At 43.2% G+C, this 18,438-nt stretch overlaps 1 protein-coding gene across 2 annotated transcripts; it reads right to left on the bottom strand.

The window, feature by feature from the left end:
* Positions 1–1,159: 1,159 nt before the first annotated feature.
* On the bottom strand, positions 1,160–11,211 carry LOC131592029 (L-lactate dehydrogenase B chain). Of its 2 annotated transcripts, none has more exons than XM_058863267.1 (8): positions 11,038–11,211; positions 9,508–9,639; positions 6,739–6,856; positions 6,088–6,261; positions 4,132–4,305; positions 2,755–2,872; positions 2,220–2,343; positions 1,160–1,507 (listed from the first exon to the last, which is right to left on the bottom strand). In XM_058863267.1, the coding sequence occupies exons 2-8, from the start codon at positions 9,631–9,633 to the stop codon at positions 1,340–1,342; spliced, it is 1,002 nt and encodes a 333-aa protein (XP_058719250.1). In that variant the 5' UTR covers positions 9,634–9,639; positions 11,038–11,211; the 3' UTR covers positions 1,160–1,339. The 2 variants fall into 2 exon arrangements, with proteins under 2 accessions (XP_058719250.1, XP_058719251.1); XM_058863268.1 differs by lacking the exon at positions 11,038–11,211 and adding an exon at positions 10,486–10,714.
* Positions 11,212–18,438: the final 7,227 nt, after the last annotated feature.

The raw sequence follows: 18,438 nt of genomic DNA, 5'->3' as shown, positions 1-18,438 counted from the left end.
TTTAGGATTTTTTTTTAATCTGCTCCCCCTCCAAGTATATAAAGACTTTAACAATCATGCTGAAATTTAGAGATTTAAGACCCAACTTGGCTTGTTTAATTAACAAGACCAAAATCACAACATTCCAGCCTAAGTCCAGAAAAAATCTTGAATTTTGGATAATCAAAATAGAAAATAATGCTGTTTTTTTAATTATAAGAACTAGACACCATTAACAAGCAAAAAATTTAATCCAGAAGAGATCTATGGGACTCCTTCTATACCAGTGGCATACAGAACCTTATTGTTGGCATGTTTTTGGCTAGTGGCACAGAGCCAAATGCTCATTCAATTTCCTCTAACCATCAGTAAAACTATGAAGTTCTCTATCAGAAACAGGTCTGGGAATGAACTACTCAGCACCTGGACTGAGAAAAGCCTCACAGCAAGGTGGTGTTACTGAAACTCCATCAATTCACTCTTACTACTTTGTTTCCAACCTGTCATAAGGACCCATCAAGTATATGCTTCCATGCAGTCTGCAGCAAACACTAAAGGAGAATGCCAGAGAAAGGCATGTGAAAAACGAGGTTCACTCTCCTGATAAAATTGAAAAGGTTCAATAAAAACAAAAAGATAATAGGAGACAAAGACAATAAAGCGAAGGGTTAAAATGGCCAGGTGCTCGGCTCTCTGTCAAGAGCATGCCTGGTGCTTTAGAAACACCCTTTATATACTGTTTCTACTGCATGGACTTACTGCATTTTCAAACTTTTCCAGGAACTATTTTGCATAGCCACTCCTTGGATCCACTTTTCTAGAGCATGCGCATTTCTTGGCTTTGCGGTTTTAATTCCTTTCTCATCATCTTTTAATTTGGGCTTTGGCTTCTTCTTCCACAGGCGGTGAGTGTTGACAGCAGCCTGGGCCCCATCATCTGTTCAATGGAGGTTATCCTGCCCTTTCAGGCAGGACCTGAGCATAACACCTAAATTATTCTGGCCTACACCTAAATTCTTGCTAATAGCAGGAGTAAAAGACTACATTCACACAGCAAAAGCCATTCTAACATTATACATGTAACATTCATCTTAATACTTGTGAAAAGCTAACACCACAATATGAATTTATAACAGGCAGATAATTAACATACTGAAAAAGTCACTAGGACAACCAAAGATGCCTGAAAATTGCTTTATTTGTTCATAGGGTTTGTGCGTTACAGCAAGCTTAAATTTAGCTACCATGGACCAAAGTCTGGAAGAACGTTTCATGTTAACCATTGAGATATACAGTGAGTAGAGCCCACATCTACAAACAACATGCTGTTTTTATATTGCTGGAACCTAACATTCACGAGTTACAGATCCTTGATATCCTTCTGGACGTTCCACAGTGTGTCTGCGCTCTGCCTCAGCTGGGTCACCTCATCGTCCTTCAGCTTTTGGTTGATGACACTTGTCAGGCCAGAGGCACTTAGGACAGAAGGCAGGCTCAAGAAGACTTCATTCTGAATGCCATACATGCCCTGTCACAAACAAAAGAGATCAGACACAGGCCTGTCACCACAGATCTGTGATTGGTTTATGCTGCAGAGAACCTCCTCAGAGCAGAGCTCAAAAACCATTGTTTTACAACCTGTAGAAAAATTTCAGCCACGAAGTATTCAAGAAAATAGATAGTATAGAGCTGTTCTGAAACAAATGCCTGGCAATACCGAACAGCTGATGGCAGAAACCCCACCTTCAAACCTCTTTCACTTTTAGTTCTATATAGCAAGGAGCTGAAAAGATTTAGACACAGGATTAGGACAGGCCAACAGAGGGAGCAGTTCCCCCTGCTCAGAGCCCCTGCTGCAGAAGAGCTTGTGGAGCTGGTACAGACCACATGCAGCCAGTTACACCAGCTATACACCAGTGGTTCCTGGAATCACAGCTGGACCTGCAAGAAAACTTTCACTTTTACACTGAAAAGTCCTTTCAAGGAATCTGCATATGCCATACATGGCAAAACTTCACAAAAGGGTAGGTCTGCACAGAGAACTTTATTTTCAGCTCCATACTTGTGAGAGTAGGCTGAGATCAGCCTAGAAGAAACAGCAATAGTAAGCTGCCATTTGAAATTCAAAGTAGTATTTTACAAAGCTTCTACAAAGATTCAGCACCTTGTTAATTGAGGCTATTTAGCTTGTCCAGAACAATAAAATGAGCCAGAGTGTCCAAGTAGCCACCAATTCTTACCTTTACCAGAGTAGCAACTGAATGAATCCGGAACAGGTTCTTCAGTATGGTCTCACAGAGGTCAGCCACACTAAAGCCAATAGCCCAGTTTGTGTATCCCTTTAGTTTGATCACCTCGTAGGCACTAAGGAAACATTGAAATACAACTTCATGGAGAAGCATCAATTCTTACACAAACTCTCCTGCATCCCTGAACAGAATTTTCCCCAATTCCAGCACTCTGCTCACAGAAACACGCTATCTTTTCCTGGGCTTGTGCCCTTTGAACAAAGTTACCCACTGAAGAAGCTCATCTGGAAAACAAGAACCCACAGCTCTAGGTGCTCCAGCACTTGAGTAGGTTTGTTACGCAATAACTTACCTCTCTGCAGGATAACAAACCTTACCAGCTGAAATCATGAATTTCTGTGTTTAAAAAAATGGTCCCACTCACTCAAGCAATGCTCTACCTAAGAGAGCATGAAAGCTGCACCAGAACAGAGGCAGAGTGCATACAAACTGTTGTCAGCATGGCATCCATCCACATTCATCATACCTTGCAACCACTTGTTTGTGGATCTCCTTCCAGTTCTCAGGATCATTGTCAGTTCCCATGGCAGGATTCAGCTCCTGGAGGCAAACCCCTGCCACATTCACTCCGCTCCAAACAGCCACTGCAACAGAGGCAGGACATCAGTGCCAACAGCACTTGGCAACTCCTCCTCCACCTTTCCTAGCTAAAATAATTGGAAGCAAAGTAGGAGCAGCCAGAATCACAACAATGGTTGAGGCAGGTTTTAAGTTTTTATTAGCTACAGTTGAATCTGAGAAGTCTGGGAGTCAAACATGAGACTGTTTTAGTACTGGCACTTTTACAAGTCACTTGTAACATGTGACAGCAAACTTTCAGACCCTGGAAGTTTCTGAACTCAGAAACATCAAATTCTAGTAAAAAGGCAGATTTTAGCTACTCAGCCTTTTAGAACTGATTTTACTCACACCTGCAACATTTGCAGTTTCACTAATCAGTCTTAGGACTGGCCTTCAAGAAGTCCATTCTTATTTACACAAGTAAGAGGATAACAATAAGCAAGCTTAGAATATCAAGAAAGGAATTTGCACCTCTCCCTGCATCATGGAAGCTCAGAGGTAGGCTCAGTCTCCGTTTCGGGGAAGTAAGCAGGAATCTGGAGTTACTTCAAAGCAAAACCAGCTGTGACACTGACACAGGATAAGCTCTGCATGTGCTCAGCCAAACTCTGCTTCCATCGGTGTAGGACTGATTACAATAACTGCTGCTGTCAGCTATCAGTATCAGACACTGCACTTTGATCAAATGCAAAGGGACAATGAAGAGGTGGCTCCCTTAGAAATACACAGCACAAAAATATAAAGCAGTAACAATCTACATAAACGTTCTGCTGCAGTATTTCAGACATGAAATACATGAACTGAATTAGGACAGATAAACTGTTTTGATTTCACATCTTAAAACTACCTCTGTTTCAAACAACAAGGAGAAAAGTCACAAAATAAGGTAAGGGATAATTTTGTTAGCCAGTAACAAGCTATGCTATTGACCTAGCAAGTGCTGATAGTGATTTCAGAGGAGAACTGTGCTACAGGCTATTGAATGGTACTCCAAAAACTGAGGATAAAGAGGAGGACCAAGCTGTAGCCTTCACAACAGAACCTCATAAAATTGGCCCTTTCAGTTCCAGGCTTTAATTGTACAGCCACAATCATAATTATTAAATATGTATAGGTAGATTTCCTGTACTTCTCTCAACTCTAATCTTCATAAAAATACAGCAAAGTACCAAGTTACTCAAGCTCAACTGTAGCTATTCCTCCAGAATCCTGTAACAAACCTCAGGCCTCTACCTCTGATATGGTATTGCTCATTCCCAGGGAGGTCAGAACTGCTCCTTACCACTGGAATCACCGTGCTCTCCCAAGATCCAGCCATGGCAGCTGCTTGGATGGATCCCAAGTTTCTCCGACATCAGATAACGGAATCTGGCTGTGTCCAGATTGCAGCCACTTCCAATCACACGGTTTTTTGGCAGCCCACTCAGCTTCCATGTGACATAGGTTAATATATCCACTGAAAGGAAAAGCATGCATGGCAAATGAAACTCCACTCACACCAAGAATGCTCCTTACTGAGCATAGCAGGGCAATCAAGAGGACTCAAAACAGCTGTGTTCACTGGTAAAGGAATTTTGGATCTAACTGTTTGGGGAATTAAAATGGATACAGTGCTTGAAATTTTGAACAGTAGCTTGATGGGTCCTAAGAAAATTTGAGGAAGGTCTTTAGAGAATAGATTCCTGCCAGCTAAAGTTGGTCACACTTTTTTTGGTCACAATTAAAGCCCTATGGCATTCAGAACTGGGACTGATCTCATGTGGATAAAACATTTCAGCAATTTCCTGAATAATGTTCCCTTCCAGTTCACCATCATGACAACAGGTTAAACAATTTACAATCAAAAGTCTGAGATTTACATACTCTTTGTAGTTGGAAATTCCTTCAGTTTAATTTCTTGATTTTTGCACTAAGCACTTTCTGAATCTACCACCCCTGCAGCATGAAAAGCCAGATGAGCAATGTGCTTTAGCTTCATGTGTTTCTAAAAATACAGTTTTAGGAAAAAATCCAAAGCTAGGTTGGGCAGACAGAAGGATGTGAACAGAGAGAAAAACCTCAAATCCACAGCTCAAAGCAACAACAATAACCAGGCTGCAGGAATTGACTCCAACTCTGAGGAGCCAGGCAGTTCTCAGGAGGCAACACATTTGTGTAGACAGATCTGAAATGCATTATTTGCTCTGGTCAGGCACGAAAACACAGTTCATACCTCACAAGAGGCATGTTCCCTACAGCTTCAGCTGGGGCAGGGAAGGGCACTAAGGTTACACCTCTGAAGTCCCTTCTCATGGGGTCACAATGACCTTCATTATATAAGACTAGTCGACAAAACCCCACAAACTGAGAAAACAAAGGATTATAAAAATAATTCTGAAAAAGCATCATGCAGTTCTCCTCCTGCAGCTCTGCTGGAGAGAAGTTGACAGGTTGAATTCAACCTTGCTACAACAAGAACAGCCTGATCTTTGTCTCAGTTTGGTTTTCAGGTAAGTGATTAAAACTGCTGCAAGTTACTGTATTTGCTCAAAACACTGGCTAATTGTACACCACCAAATTACTCAACCCCCAACAGAGCATACACTGGTTCTACTCTGCCAGGTTATCTTTAAAAGCAGTGTCACTTCATCACCACGGTTCTTCAGTGCTGGCTTCAGATGTTGAAGTAAGCAAAGACAACCCTACAGGGATGCCCTACAAAGCCCATCAGAACATTTACAGTCACCTTTAGACATCCAAATATCCAAACTGTTTCAGTGCAATGAGATACTTGCAAGTGAACACACAAATATGCATAATTAACTCTTTTTCTGTTTTAACTAAACAGTGGAATACAATCAGCCCTTGTTTTACCATAGCCTTCAGCATGCAAATTCTTTTTCTTGAAAACATAGCCATGACTATAGGACAATTCTTCATGCTGAAAAACAGCCCTATCCTATCCAGACACAAAAGCTATCCATTAGAGAAAAAAAATTTAAACCTTCTATTGCTTAAGCCAAAGTATGCAAAGAACCTAAGTATTTATCACAAAGCATTCTTTTAAAATATGGACAACACGACAAGTTCTGAATAAAGAGAGCATCAGAAAGTACAGAGTTATTTATCTGTACCATCAGATGTCTGCAAAAAGCTATTAAGTTTCAAAAATTTGTATGTGAAGAGATTTTCTGAGAACAAACTAATGTTTTATCTTGCCAAACCAAATATGTAAGTATATAGGAAAAGATTGCCTTACCTGGATTGGAAACCACCAAGATGATGCAGTTGGGGCTGTACTTGACAATCTGAGGAATGATGAATTTGAAGACGTTCACATTCCTCTGCACCAGGTTGAGCCGACTCTCCCCTTCCTGCTGACGGACTCCTGCAGTCACCACCACGATCTTGGAGTTGGCAGTGACAGCATAGTCTAACCAGAAAACAGGGGAGAAGATAGAGAGGGTATTTAAAACAATTCCACCAATTCCAGTAGCACTGTGTTAATACCAGAGTTACAGGGAGCTTCTGCACTGTGCATTGCATTCAAACCCAAAAACACAAGACATCAGTTTGAAAGCCAGCACCATCTCATAACACTGACCTAATATATCAATATGTGGGTGTTGAGAGTACACTTAACCATTCTGACTCTTATTTCCACTATGAAAATAATACTATTTCTTCTACATACAGTTTCACTAAAATCAATTACATTAAACAAGCCCCAAATTGTAAAGAGATGTAAGAGAGAGCCACTCCCAGTATGGTGTTCATCCTCACTCCAACTCACACATTTCGACTTCTTCAATGCCAAATCCTAAGAGTTCTTTGGGACTGCCTAACTAATTCTCCACTATTAAGCAAAGTCACAGAATATCAGTGTTAAATCAAAGAAAGTGAAGTGCACCTTTGTCTGCCACGATCTTGTGAGTGTGAAGGAACACGCTCCCGTGCTGCAGGTCCATCATTTCTCCTTTTAGTTTGTCTTCCATAACATCAACCAAAGCAAGCTCATCACAAAGACCCTGAAAACAGCAAAATTTGGAGTCAATGAAGTAGTTCACATGCATTTTAAAGTTAACCCAGAGCTGAGCTGAATTACATTTTAAAGTAACACATTTCACCCATCTGAAAGCATCTCTTCTCCAAATAAACCAGCCCTATCTTGGTCTTCTGATGCATCTCACAAAATCAGAGGCTGCTACAGCACAGCTTCATGAAACTCACTCAGACTTTCCAAACACAGTGCACAGCCAACCCATTGCTAGGAAAGCACTTCTTAGTTTAGTTATTACCTTTGGAAAAAAGTTGCATCTTTCAGAGTTGTGGCAAACCCTCTAAATCTATCCAGAAAATAGGCCTGTTTTAAATATTTAAATAACTGAAAGAACACACCACGTAATTATCAAATAAGTATTCTCTTTCAACATGCCATCAGTCAATTCATTTCACAAAAATATACAATGGGAACAGACTTTCTCAACACTAAAACTGAGAGAAAAATGATTCTTGGGCTGTTTTTCTCTACTGTGAGGAGCTACTGTGTGGTATTAACATTGCAGAACAGATATAGCTTCCATTTCTAAATCAGTATGGTAACATCAATGATTTGTCTCTAACTGAGCCGGAAGTAAATAACCAATTTTGATTATTTGGTTATATTTGGTCATTTGGTTATATTTGGTTATAGTGAAAGTTTTAGAGTCATGCAAATTTATATATTTAATACCACACCAACAATCTGAAATCAGTACTAGAGCCAAGCATCTTGCACAAGTCAAACCCACACCATATTGGGCAGCAGTGGCTGAACATGTGCCAGCAGAGCTTGCCAAAAAGTTCAAAGGCATTCTGGCTGTATCAGGAATAGTGTGGCCAGCAGGACCAGAGCAGTGACTGTCCCCCTGGGCTTGGCACTGGTGAGGCCACACCTCAAATCCTGTGTTCCCTCACTACAAAGACATTGAAGGGCTGGAGCGTGTCCAGGGTAGCTGTGGAAAGGGCTGGACCATCAGGAGAAGCTGAGGGAGCTGGAGGAGCTCAGCCTGGAGAAAAGGAGGCTCAGGAGGGACCTTCTTACTCTGACAGGAGGGGGCAGCCCAGGAGGGTCAGGCTCTGCACCCAGGAAACAAGGGACAGGATACTGACTGTGCCAGGGGAGGTTTAGATTGAATAGGAGGAAAAAATTCATCACCAGAAGGGTGGTCAGGCATTGAAACAGACTGCCCAGGGAAGCTGGTAGGTCACAATCCTTTGATGTGTTTATAAAACTTTTAGATGTGGCACTTGAGGACATGCTGGACTTGGCAGTGCTGGGTTGGTAGGTCTCAATCATCATAAGAGATCTTTTCCAGCCCAAATGATTCTATTACATTATTATAATTCAGCTACAAGAATCAGATGGTTTTATTATAAAAACATTTTATACTGCAGCTTGTAGATGTGAGAGAGTAAAAGCAGAAGCCTGACTAAAATAAACTCCATGTCATCATCCATGCTTGAAGAATTTAAAACCAGTTCTTATTCTGGGTTTGGTCCATACTGATCATTAACATTAAAACTTTGTGCTTAGGTATCTGACAACGCAGTTTGATCCTGCTTAGAGAAATGCAATAAATGAATGCTGAACTGTGGCTCAGTTTGTGGTAACATCACCTGGCTCCCTCACAGGTTACAGCACTTCAAAACCAACTGAATTCAGACCATGAGAGGCAATAATGTGCTTAAAAATATAAATCTAAAAACCCACAATGAACTATCCCTGTTTTTCCATTAGATTTCTTCTTTACTTATTTATTAATTTCTAGTTTATTCGTACAACCAAGATTTTTCATCTGACTGTGAGATACCTGATTTAAGATCTGCCTCTGCAAGGGGGCAGGGTACATCTGATGATGCCTTCTTTTAAAAACAAAAAAAAAATCTGCAGTTTCCATCTTTTCAAATTAATGAATTCACAATATTCTTTAAAAACTAAGTGCAAAGAACAGGACATCTTCGTTGATTAATAAGCCTTTACTTTGCTCAAAGACTGCACCATGAGATTTGACAAAAATATCCCACAAACCAGTAATAGGAAAAATCATAATAACCTGTAAGTCCAGCCCTCTGTTTTTAGTTATTTAAAAACTAGCTAATACCCCTCTGGAAAAAATAAAGTCACATAAACAAGCAAAAAGGGCTTAAGAGAAATCAAAAAGCTGCTGAGGGGGATAGCATTATTTTCAGCTACTAGGGCACATATTCTATAAAATAATAAAAAGCAAACCCTCTTAATTCCTATCCTGTAATTCACCTAGATTTTTGCTCTGTCCCCATTCTTTGCCCAGAGCTCCCTCACCAAGCAAACTCCAGCTCTGCTGTGGGAGAATAAAAAAACTAAGACAAGAATGAGAAGTTTGGCAGGGGCTGCTGAGTCAGTCCTACCTACATTTTCCCAGCAGCTGGGAAAATCATTCTGCCTAAAGAGACATTTACTGCTAAGCACAGACAGAAAGGTGAGAGAACAAGGAGAGGCTGAATGCAGAGGTCACGCTTGTAGGTCACTGCTTGCCTACCCAAACTGCTAATGATTCATTCCTGTGCCAACCTCCCAAACGTCCCACCCTTTGCTAAGACAGGCTGTGCAAAGCATACAGCACAGGAGCTTGGAGAGCACGCTGTCCTTGAGCCGTACCTTTCCAAGGATGCTGATAGCAGAGGCCATCCCAACCTGGCCAACCCCCACAACCGTGATCTTGTTGTTGGGAACCTTGGATGCCTCCGCAATGGGGCTGATCAGCTTGTCCTTGACAGTGGCCATGGTGCTCTGTGAGGAGAAACAGAAAGATGTGGATCAGAGCGGGCCAGAGGGAGCTGAAAGTCATGTTCTGAATGGAGGAGTCACCTGCCACAGACGCCTTTACGTAAGGCGGCTCCAGGCACGCTGCCCTTGCTCGAAGGGCTCCTTCCCAGCCACGAGTCACCCCACACCACCCACACACCGCGGGGCTCTGGGCCCTGCCTGTGCCCGGCCAGGGGCTGACCGGGGGAGGTTTCGGCAGCACACCCCGCTCACGGCATTCCCAGGGCCGCTCGCCGGAGGGAGAAATGCCATCACCGCTGCCGGGCCCTGGGCATTCACCCCTCGGCATACCAGGGCTCCGGGATGGGACACCACGAGCCAGCCGGGTCGCAGGGAGCGGGCTGGGGCTTCCCCGGTTCCTTTCCCCGGGCCCCCGAGGCTCCCCGGAGCCCACGGCCGCGCCAGGCCGCAGGGCAGCCAGGGGCACCGGGGCACCCTGAGCACGGCTGGGGACCAGCCCGGAGCCACCGCCCGGCTCCGGCCTCCACCCCAAACCCTCGGCAGCCACAGCCCAATTTAAGCCATCCCAGAAGCCAATCCTCGGGGCCCGCAGCCTGGCTCCGGCCGCCCCAAACCCCAACCCAAATATCTGGGAACCGCAGTTCGGCTCCGGCCACTCCAGACCCCCACAACAACCCTGGCGAGCCAGGCGCGGCCACCCCAGTCATCACCCGCTGCCCACGCAGGGATGCTCGGCCCGCGGCAGCGGCACAACCCCGGCGGGATCGAGCCACCCGGGGCAACAGTGACGGGCCGGCTGGGCGGGCATCCAGCAGCCCCCGTCCCGGAGCGGGGTCTCCCCGTACGCACCGGGCAGTGGGAGCAGCGCAGGAGCGGCGAGCGTTCAGGCAACGAGCGAGGAGCAGGTGCGGCGTTCGGGCAACGAGCGCTCCGCAACGGGAGCGGCGCGGGGCTCGGGCAACGAGCGCTCCGCACCTCCGCAACGGGAGCGGCGCGGGGAGCCCGGGGCTCGAGCAGCGAGCGCTCCGCAGCGGAAAGAGGCGAAGGGAGCTCGGGGCTCGGGTCTCGGGCAATGAGCGCTCCGCAGCGGAAGGGGCGGTCCCAGCCGCGCACTGGGGGGAGGCGGCGGACGCGCGCTCAATCCCCGCCAAGGACGGAGCCTCAAGGATGTCGCTGTCGCGGCCCCGCAGTGGCGCAGTGCCGGCCCGTCCCTGGAGCTGTGGCCCCGCTGGGTGCGCGGCCGGGAGCAGCGATGCTTCTGGGGAGCGGGCACTGGTGGCCTCGGCAGCGTCATTTTCACAGGGGACGACGGGGCTGTTGGTTCCTGGCATCACAGAGCCACAGGCTTGGCCAGAGTCGTTGGAAGGGAGGTTAAAATACGGGGAAAATAAAGTACTTTACCTGATCTTTCGGGGCGAGGTTGCTCAAGTTGGGGATATCTCCTCAGTCAGGGGTATCTGATTTTTGCGCTCGCTGATATCTGCCTTGGGGATGACTCCGGTTGGATTTCTGGTGGCTGGACGAATCCCTCCTGGAGGCAGGGAGCGATGTCTTGGCCGGAATAAGGGATGTAACCTGAGGCAGGCCAACAAGGAATGTAACCTGAGCCGAGCCTCACCACCATGCCTCCTCCCTCTCCTTGGGCTTCGGCCAAACCTGCATCACATTCATTCTATTTAGCGATATCCAGTAGAGCATCCCTTTAAAATGGTAATAAGCGTGAATGTAGTTAAACGCCTTGTTAAAATAATAAGCAGACCCGGCACTGTAAGTAGCAATAAGAGTCAGGTATTTTCCTCAGGCCCAGGGAACACACAAACTGAAAAACCGTGTGTACAATAGGCCACTGCTGCCGAGTAGAGAAGGAAATGATTTCTTGGAATTCCTCCAGGACCAAAGCAAGCAAAATATAGCAAATAGTGTTTTCATCTAGTGCTGTAACATTACGTCTTTCTACCTGTAAAGGAAGAAAGTAGAAACAAAACACTAAATAGTATGCAATTAGTTCCAGTGGGGAAGAAAACAGAAAACTTTAGGTTCCTCATCACATGGAACATGATTTAGTCTCTCTCAGAAGAGGGAAAACAGAACAGTAGATTCCAGAGTCCTCCCAAATAAGTCACTGGGTTAAATGGGACTAGGCAGAGTGCCTAGCTCTGCCTGCAACTGTGGCTACCTCTTTTTTTTTCTTTTTTTTTTTCTTTTTTTTTCAACTTTATTATTTTTATTCTGTTGTTGCAGCTAGTTTAAAGTTTTATTTTATTTTATTTTATTTTATTTTATTTTATTTTATTTTATTTTATTTTATTTTATTTTATTTTATTTTATTTTATTTTATTTTATTTTATTTTTTTCCAGATATTTTGCCGGGTTTAGTAATATTTGGATTAATTCCCTGTGGCTCACCAAGCAGCCAAATGATGATGTGAGCATGAGAGAGGTGGTGAACGTGGTGGTGAGCAAAGGATGAAACCTGCTTTTCTGGGCAGCAGATCCCTGCAGATCCATGCTGGTTTGAAATCACTGTCTAACTGTGGCCTTCTTTGTTTCTTCACATTGTTTGACGTTGCAAAGGGTCCACTGCAGGGAAAGAAATTAGTTAAGCTATCCACATGACACTTCAGGTAGCAGCTTGCTGTAAGAAAATCAATTCAAGACTTTGAAATTACAGCTGCAATGGGAGCTGGAGGTAAATAATAATTACACAATGAAACGTAAGGGTCAGAAAATCTATCTTCTATAATCACAACAGGAACATGAACAGCTGAAATTTAAGGAAATAGGGAGGAAGGGAGATAAAAATATTCTGGAGAGGTTAGGGAACGACCAGAGGAAGTTTTTTTAATTCCTGAACTGTAACCAATGGTCCTTGTCCTGCCAGTGCCTGTTGTGAGGAGCATTCAGCACTGTATTGTGTTTTCTTTGGACAGGATCCTTCTCTCTCCTTAGGAACTTTCAATAATCACAGTAGCACAGTAGCACTTAGAATTAGAGAGTGAAATGCTACATTCCTATTTGCAAGATATTAAGGCTTTAAAAGGCAGACTGTACCATTTACCACAGGTTACAACAGCTATTCTGGGCCCTCATTTAGATGAGGCTTCATTTCGCATGCAATGCTAAAAGCACGGGGTATTTAATCCCCTCCCTGAAGTCCTTTCAATCTAAATAGACATGGCAGGAGCAAGACAGTAGTTGGAAGAAAGAAGCTTGCTCCCTCTTCCCGCTCTTAATTATTTATTTACTTATTGTTCCAGATGGTGGAGGATTGAGGCACAGAGAGGTGAAAAGATCTCCGCAAGGTCACACAGAAAGTCTCCTGGTGACAGGTCACAGTTTCAAAGTTCAGCTCCTGTTTGGCAACATTGGCATTTTTGATGCAGTGCAGTTCTCCAGAAAAAACAAACCCTAATGTCAAGGGACACAGTGTAAATAAATTTTCCTGGTAACCATAGTTACAACATATATTTTGCATATACATTTTAGTCACATTCAACTTTTGGGTTGTATACAAAGTGTGTCATTAGATAAATCTGAGATACTTCACTACTTCCATCTGTCCTGTCATCTTCCCAAGATGAAAGTAGATAGGATTCCCCTGCTGTTTCTTTTTTCCAAAACTACCCTTAAACCTGATTAAAAAAGGAGAGTTCTCAGTTGAAAAACTCTATTCATGGGACTCTTTCACACAGCAAGATGCTGATGTTCTGATGATGACTGTAGCCCTAAGTCATGAAGAATTTAAGGTAGGAAGGGATGGAATCCATTATAACACAGGATGGGATGTAGGGCTGATGGAAATGTAAAGATTCTCTCTCACTGTGTTAGACCTGGTGGATCACATCTTTAGCCTACAGGATGGATGTGTTCTAAGCACTAATTATTGCATGTGGATGTAATGGAGGGAAAAGAATTAGATGTTTGGGTTTGCAAAATACGGAGAACTGAATTAATCTGCTGGAAATTGTTAATTGCTGTCACATGCAATGCTGGCAGATGTTGAATTAAAATTCTGCCTATGTTAATTCTGTGCTTCTTCACCTGGATGTGCCATTTGGAGGGAAAATACATCATGCAATAAAGAAAAATTATCTTGGAGTGGCAGCTCACAAGCTTCTTTTTCCCTGGTTTTGTTTGAAGGAACAGCTCCTTAGTTTTGGCAGCAAACCAACTTTCTGTTTAATTTTTGTTTAAAGATTAGACAGTGTAAACAGATAATACACTCATAATAGTTAAGTGCTTTAGAACGGAGTTAATTAAAAAAACCAAAACAAACCAAACACATCATGAGCTTGGGGACTATAGTGCAAAAGGAGTGAAATGTGATGATCTTATTTAATTAGTATCTTTGATACCAGAGGAAACAAATGGTGGTAAGTTTTACAGTTAGCTAAGTAAAAGCACCCAGTTTGTAAGAACTAAATGGCATTGATTTAATGAGCTCTGGCTCATTAAAAAGTTCAGGAGAAACTACAGCTGCTAAAAAAACTGACAAGACAGAAATGGGGCAAACATATGCAAATGCTTGCATATGCAAGTAAAAGTATGTGAAATTGAAATTACAGACAGACAATGATTTTTTTATCAGTAGATGAATTTCCAGACAATAAGGATGGGTTGGTTTTTTTTTGCTCTGAATTGGTTAACTGTTCAGAAAACTTAGTAGTCCTAAGATTTTTATGTATGGATTTTGTGGTTTTATTTTTATGTCTGAAGGAGTGAGTATGGCCTTGTCAGGCTAACACCTCTCCAGACACAGATGCAAGGCTGTGTTCATGCTGAAGAGTTTTTTTTACATCAATACAATCACCCCCTGTAATCATACATGAAGTGTAGTATATCTGGTATATAGCACCTCAGTTGATCTTTGTACAAAGATTTTTGTAGTAGTCCTCTACAGCACTATTGTAATAGCAGAGAGGTCGTAGGTAAGAATTGCCTACTAAATAATATCTAATAAAATAGATGGAATTACAGTAGTTTTTCAGTAGTACTTCACATAGAAACACATCTTGTGCCTTTAATGGCTTCTGAAGTAGGACTTCCACAGCTGTAGGACTTGCTACCTCTTTAGAAGCTGAATCCAGGTTTCCTTGTATGTGTGTTGTACTGGGAGAAGAAACTCCCAAGTTATGTTATTTGAACTCCCATGTCTGGATATTGCATACAGTGAATTTTGCTGGAGAACAGATTCACTGCTCCCACTCCCACCTAGACTTTCACTTACATGATCCTACAATTTTCCTTGTTAGAAGTAATTCTGGAAACAGACTGAGTACATTTTTGCCTGTTATACAGAAACCTCTGCCTGTGGTTTACATAAACCTCTCCAGAGCAGTCACAGGCTTGCAGCCACTGCCTTTGAAGCAGATTGCTGATGTTAGAGGGTCAAGGCTGACTGACCGCCCTCCTGTTTGGGAAGCAACCAGTGATATCTGAAGAACCTTTGCCATATTGCACTCTGGACCCGCAGCACTGCCATTCACAGAGCGCAAGCTCTGTGGAAAAAGCTGTGGACACAGCTGAGCTTCCAGAAAGCATTATTTAACATTTCCCAGTACTGAGAGAGGTTTTCCTCCATTGCTGCATCTGAGTTTTCTAGGGACAAGCTTTTCACTCTACACAGAGTGGACTTGTAGTGGCAGGAATTTCTTGATGGAATTTGGCAGAATTCCTTTGATCAGGCGCTGTGAGGGAACATGATGATGTTGGATTCTTGGGGAGGGGGAAGAGAACTGTTGGCAAACACAGTGTCAATCTCCATCTGAATGCTGGGGAGGCTTCTGGAATGTCCTCAGTCACAGTTTCACCTGACCCTCTATCCTCTGGTTAGAGGGGCTTGCAGGGGGGAAATCATTGCTGGAAGTGGGAACAAGGTGCAAGTTCCCTGTGAAATGAGGAGAGTTATGTTTTCCAGCAGTCATCCTAGAGGGTCATACACAAAAGGTTAGGGAATATAGCTGTGGACACATTTGGAATCTCCTTCAAACTATAAAACATAGCTCAGTTATTCAACCAGTCAAGTCAATCAACTAATCAAGCTTCCACTTTGGTTTGTAATGCTGTAGGCAAAGCCAAGTGAGACAGGAACTTTCAGATGGCTGCAACAAAGTTGGATCTAACAGGTGCCCACTTAAAATTTGTCTCCACGAAGAGAGCAACCAAGGGTGATGTTGAGCTGAGTCCAAAGCTGAGCTCTGCAAAATCAGGCAAGCCTCAAAAGTGCAACTAGAAGTGGTTTATTTTAAAAGTTTTAAATAATAGTGAAGCATTTTGCATGAAAACTATCCACACCCCCAGCTCCTTCCATAGTTTGTGGAAATGTAACCTTCTCTAGAAGCTCCGAGCACAAGCTTAACTTAGACTCAAGTTACAGGAGAGGCAGAGAAATGATTTAGTGTTTCCCAGCCATGACACAGGGAAGGGACTCTCCCTGTGCTTCTTCATCCTGTACCTTCCTGAACTGTGTCTGGTATTTGCTGGGCACTTACCCAAGCCCAGTCAGTTGGCTAATGAACAAAAAATTGCTTAAAGGAAACAAACGTGATAGTTTTCTGCTGATTTAATGAGCTGAAATGGCTCAGGAAGAGATAAGAGAAGCTTGTGGGTGCGAGGAATAAGCACTTTTATCTATTAATAAAAAAATAATTGTCTGTAAGTAATTTCATCCCTCTAGTTACAGATTGGTGCTTTTCTCACTGCTGCCTTCAGTGATCATCACACTCATGTATTTCTTCATCAGTGAATAGATTAAAAGCCCTTTAAAATTGTGTGATTTCCTAAATTTATTTACTTTTCCTGATGCATCCTCTAGTCACTCATTTCTGCAAACCTATTCCTCAATGAAATTACTGAAAGAGTGACACTGCTTAATACATTTCAAATTACATTGTGCCTGCCTACATTATGTCACAAGTGATGTTCAATACCACTGTAGCTGCTGGAACTGTTTGGAGATGTGGTGCTCACCTTTCAAATCAAATAAACCCACAAAAGAAATTACATTCCACTCTCTCTCCAGTTGTTGTACAAAACATAATTAAATTTTCTTGCCCTTTGATAGAAACTGCACTTACAGGGCAACTACAGCCCCACATCCTTCATGGAATGAAGGACTTGAAATACAAACTGTCCCTGTTTGTACAAGGTAATTTTAATAACCTTTAATAAAATAAACAAGTTTTTGCTGTCCTGAGAGCAACTTAACAAGCTGCACGAGCATGGACGATTTATCCTCATCATGTGCTTATTCCTGTTCTCTTTGTATTCTCTCTCTGTCTCCCTCTAATTCTGCCCATTACAAAACTCCATCAGTGTGGGGAAGGATTTGGCAGTGCAGTTAGACTGTGGAAAGAGTCTCATCCAGGGAGGCGCATCTTGTAGACCAAGCTCCTGTTTCTGGGACAGTTTATGTCACCTCTGCATAGAAAACCTGATGAATCAGCCCAGCCACCTTGGACACCTGACATGTGTCTAAGGGAACTGTTCCACTATGGCACCATTACATTGCTCCATATAGTAAGTGTTACTGGTACAGTGTGGTATTCTGACAAAATTCAAATTGATTTTAGCTGTAGCAGCAGCACTTCTAAGAATCAGCCAGGGCTCTTCTTCATTTTTTTGTAAATGACAAAAAAATACAGTTGTGACTTCTGGGCAACATCTCAGTTGCTTTTTAATGTAGCATTTGTGAACTGTAATATTATCTAAATACTCATTATAAGATGTTGGCTAATAAAAGAAAGCAGAACAAATATGCAGAAAGAGCCCCGCCCTCTTCTGCTTGTTTTTGCCATGAAAGATGCCTGTGCCAGCCTTTGCTCCCATGGAGGGTTCCCTGGCAAAGGAAAACATTTAATTGAAAGATCCGCTGGGCATGAGGCTGTGATTCTGAAACCTGATGTGACAGAAGCCATCCTGGGCTTGCTCAGCAGTGAACTGTTGATCTAGGAATTTAACTGGGGAAAACACAGCACCTCACAGACATTAGTGGCAGAATATCAGCACCTGACATATGATCCTGAGGGCAATATGACTAATCCTAAAATACAGGCTGAGAGGGTGAAGTGCCTGCAGGGCTGCTCACCTCCCAATGAGGGTTCTGGTCAGCTGGCTTAGAAAACTTTTCAGTGGGTAATTGTAAAAAAGAGAGGTGGATATACACTTTGATGATGGGGTTTTTCTCATCTACCTTTAGATAAACAAAGCATATATTTATAGTTGTATAGTCATCTTGAGTGAAAGAAGAAATATAAGTTATTTTGACTCATGTGTTCTGATCCACGTCTGCCACAGGGGAAAGATGGGTTGATTCCTAAAAGTGCATTTTCTTTCCCTTCATTTTGAAAGTGTGCTGAATTGTTGGAGGGGAAAAATTCGATTGATTTTCAGTCTGATTCAATCTGAGAAGTGAGTAGGAACATGTAGCAGGGGGGAAAAGGAGGTGGTATCACTCTTGGGATTAGCACTTCTTAGCTGAGCATAAGGCAGCCACAAAGCTGCACCATCAGAGCAAGGGGGAGGTCATTCCTTCCAGCTGAGCAGCAAGGTCAGCAGGGCATGTGCTCCTCTTGAACCCCTGCCAGCTGCAAAGGAAAATTATTGCAGCCAAAGCAACTGCCAAGGTCAAGTGACTGCTGTGTATTTATAGCAGCACTGAGTGCCCAGGCTAACAAAGGAAAGGGAGCAGGTCTAGGAGTGCCACCTCCAGCTCAGGTTACCTCTGCTGCCTGCTTGCTGCCCATCTGGTCTCCAGCTATGATGAATTCTGTCATGATCTTAGCACATGTGAAAAATTGAATC

This window comes from Poecile atricapillus, chromosome W (genome assembly GCF_030490865.1).
Source record: "Poecile atricapillus isolate bPoeAtr1 chromosome W, bPoeAtr1.hap1, whole genome shotgun sequence".
Lineage (NCBI taxonomy): Eukaryota > Metazoa > Chordata > Aves > Passeriformes > Paridae > Poecile > Poecile atricapillus.
This window is presented reverse-complemented; position numbering and strand designations above follow the sequence as displayed.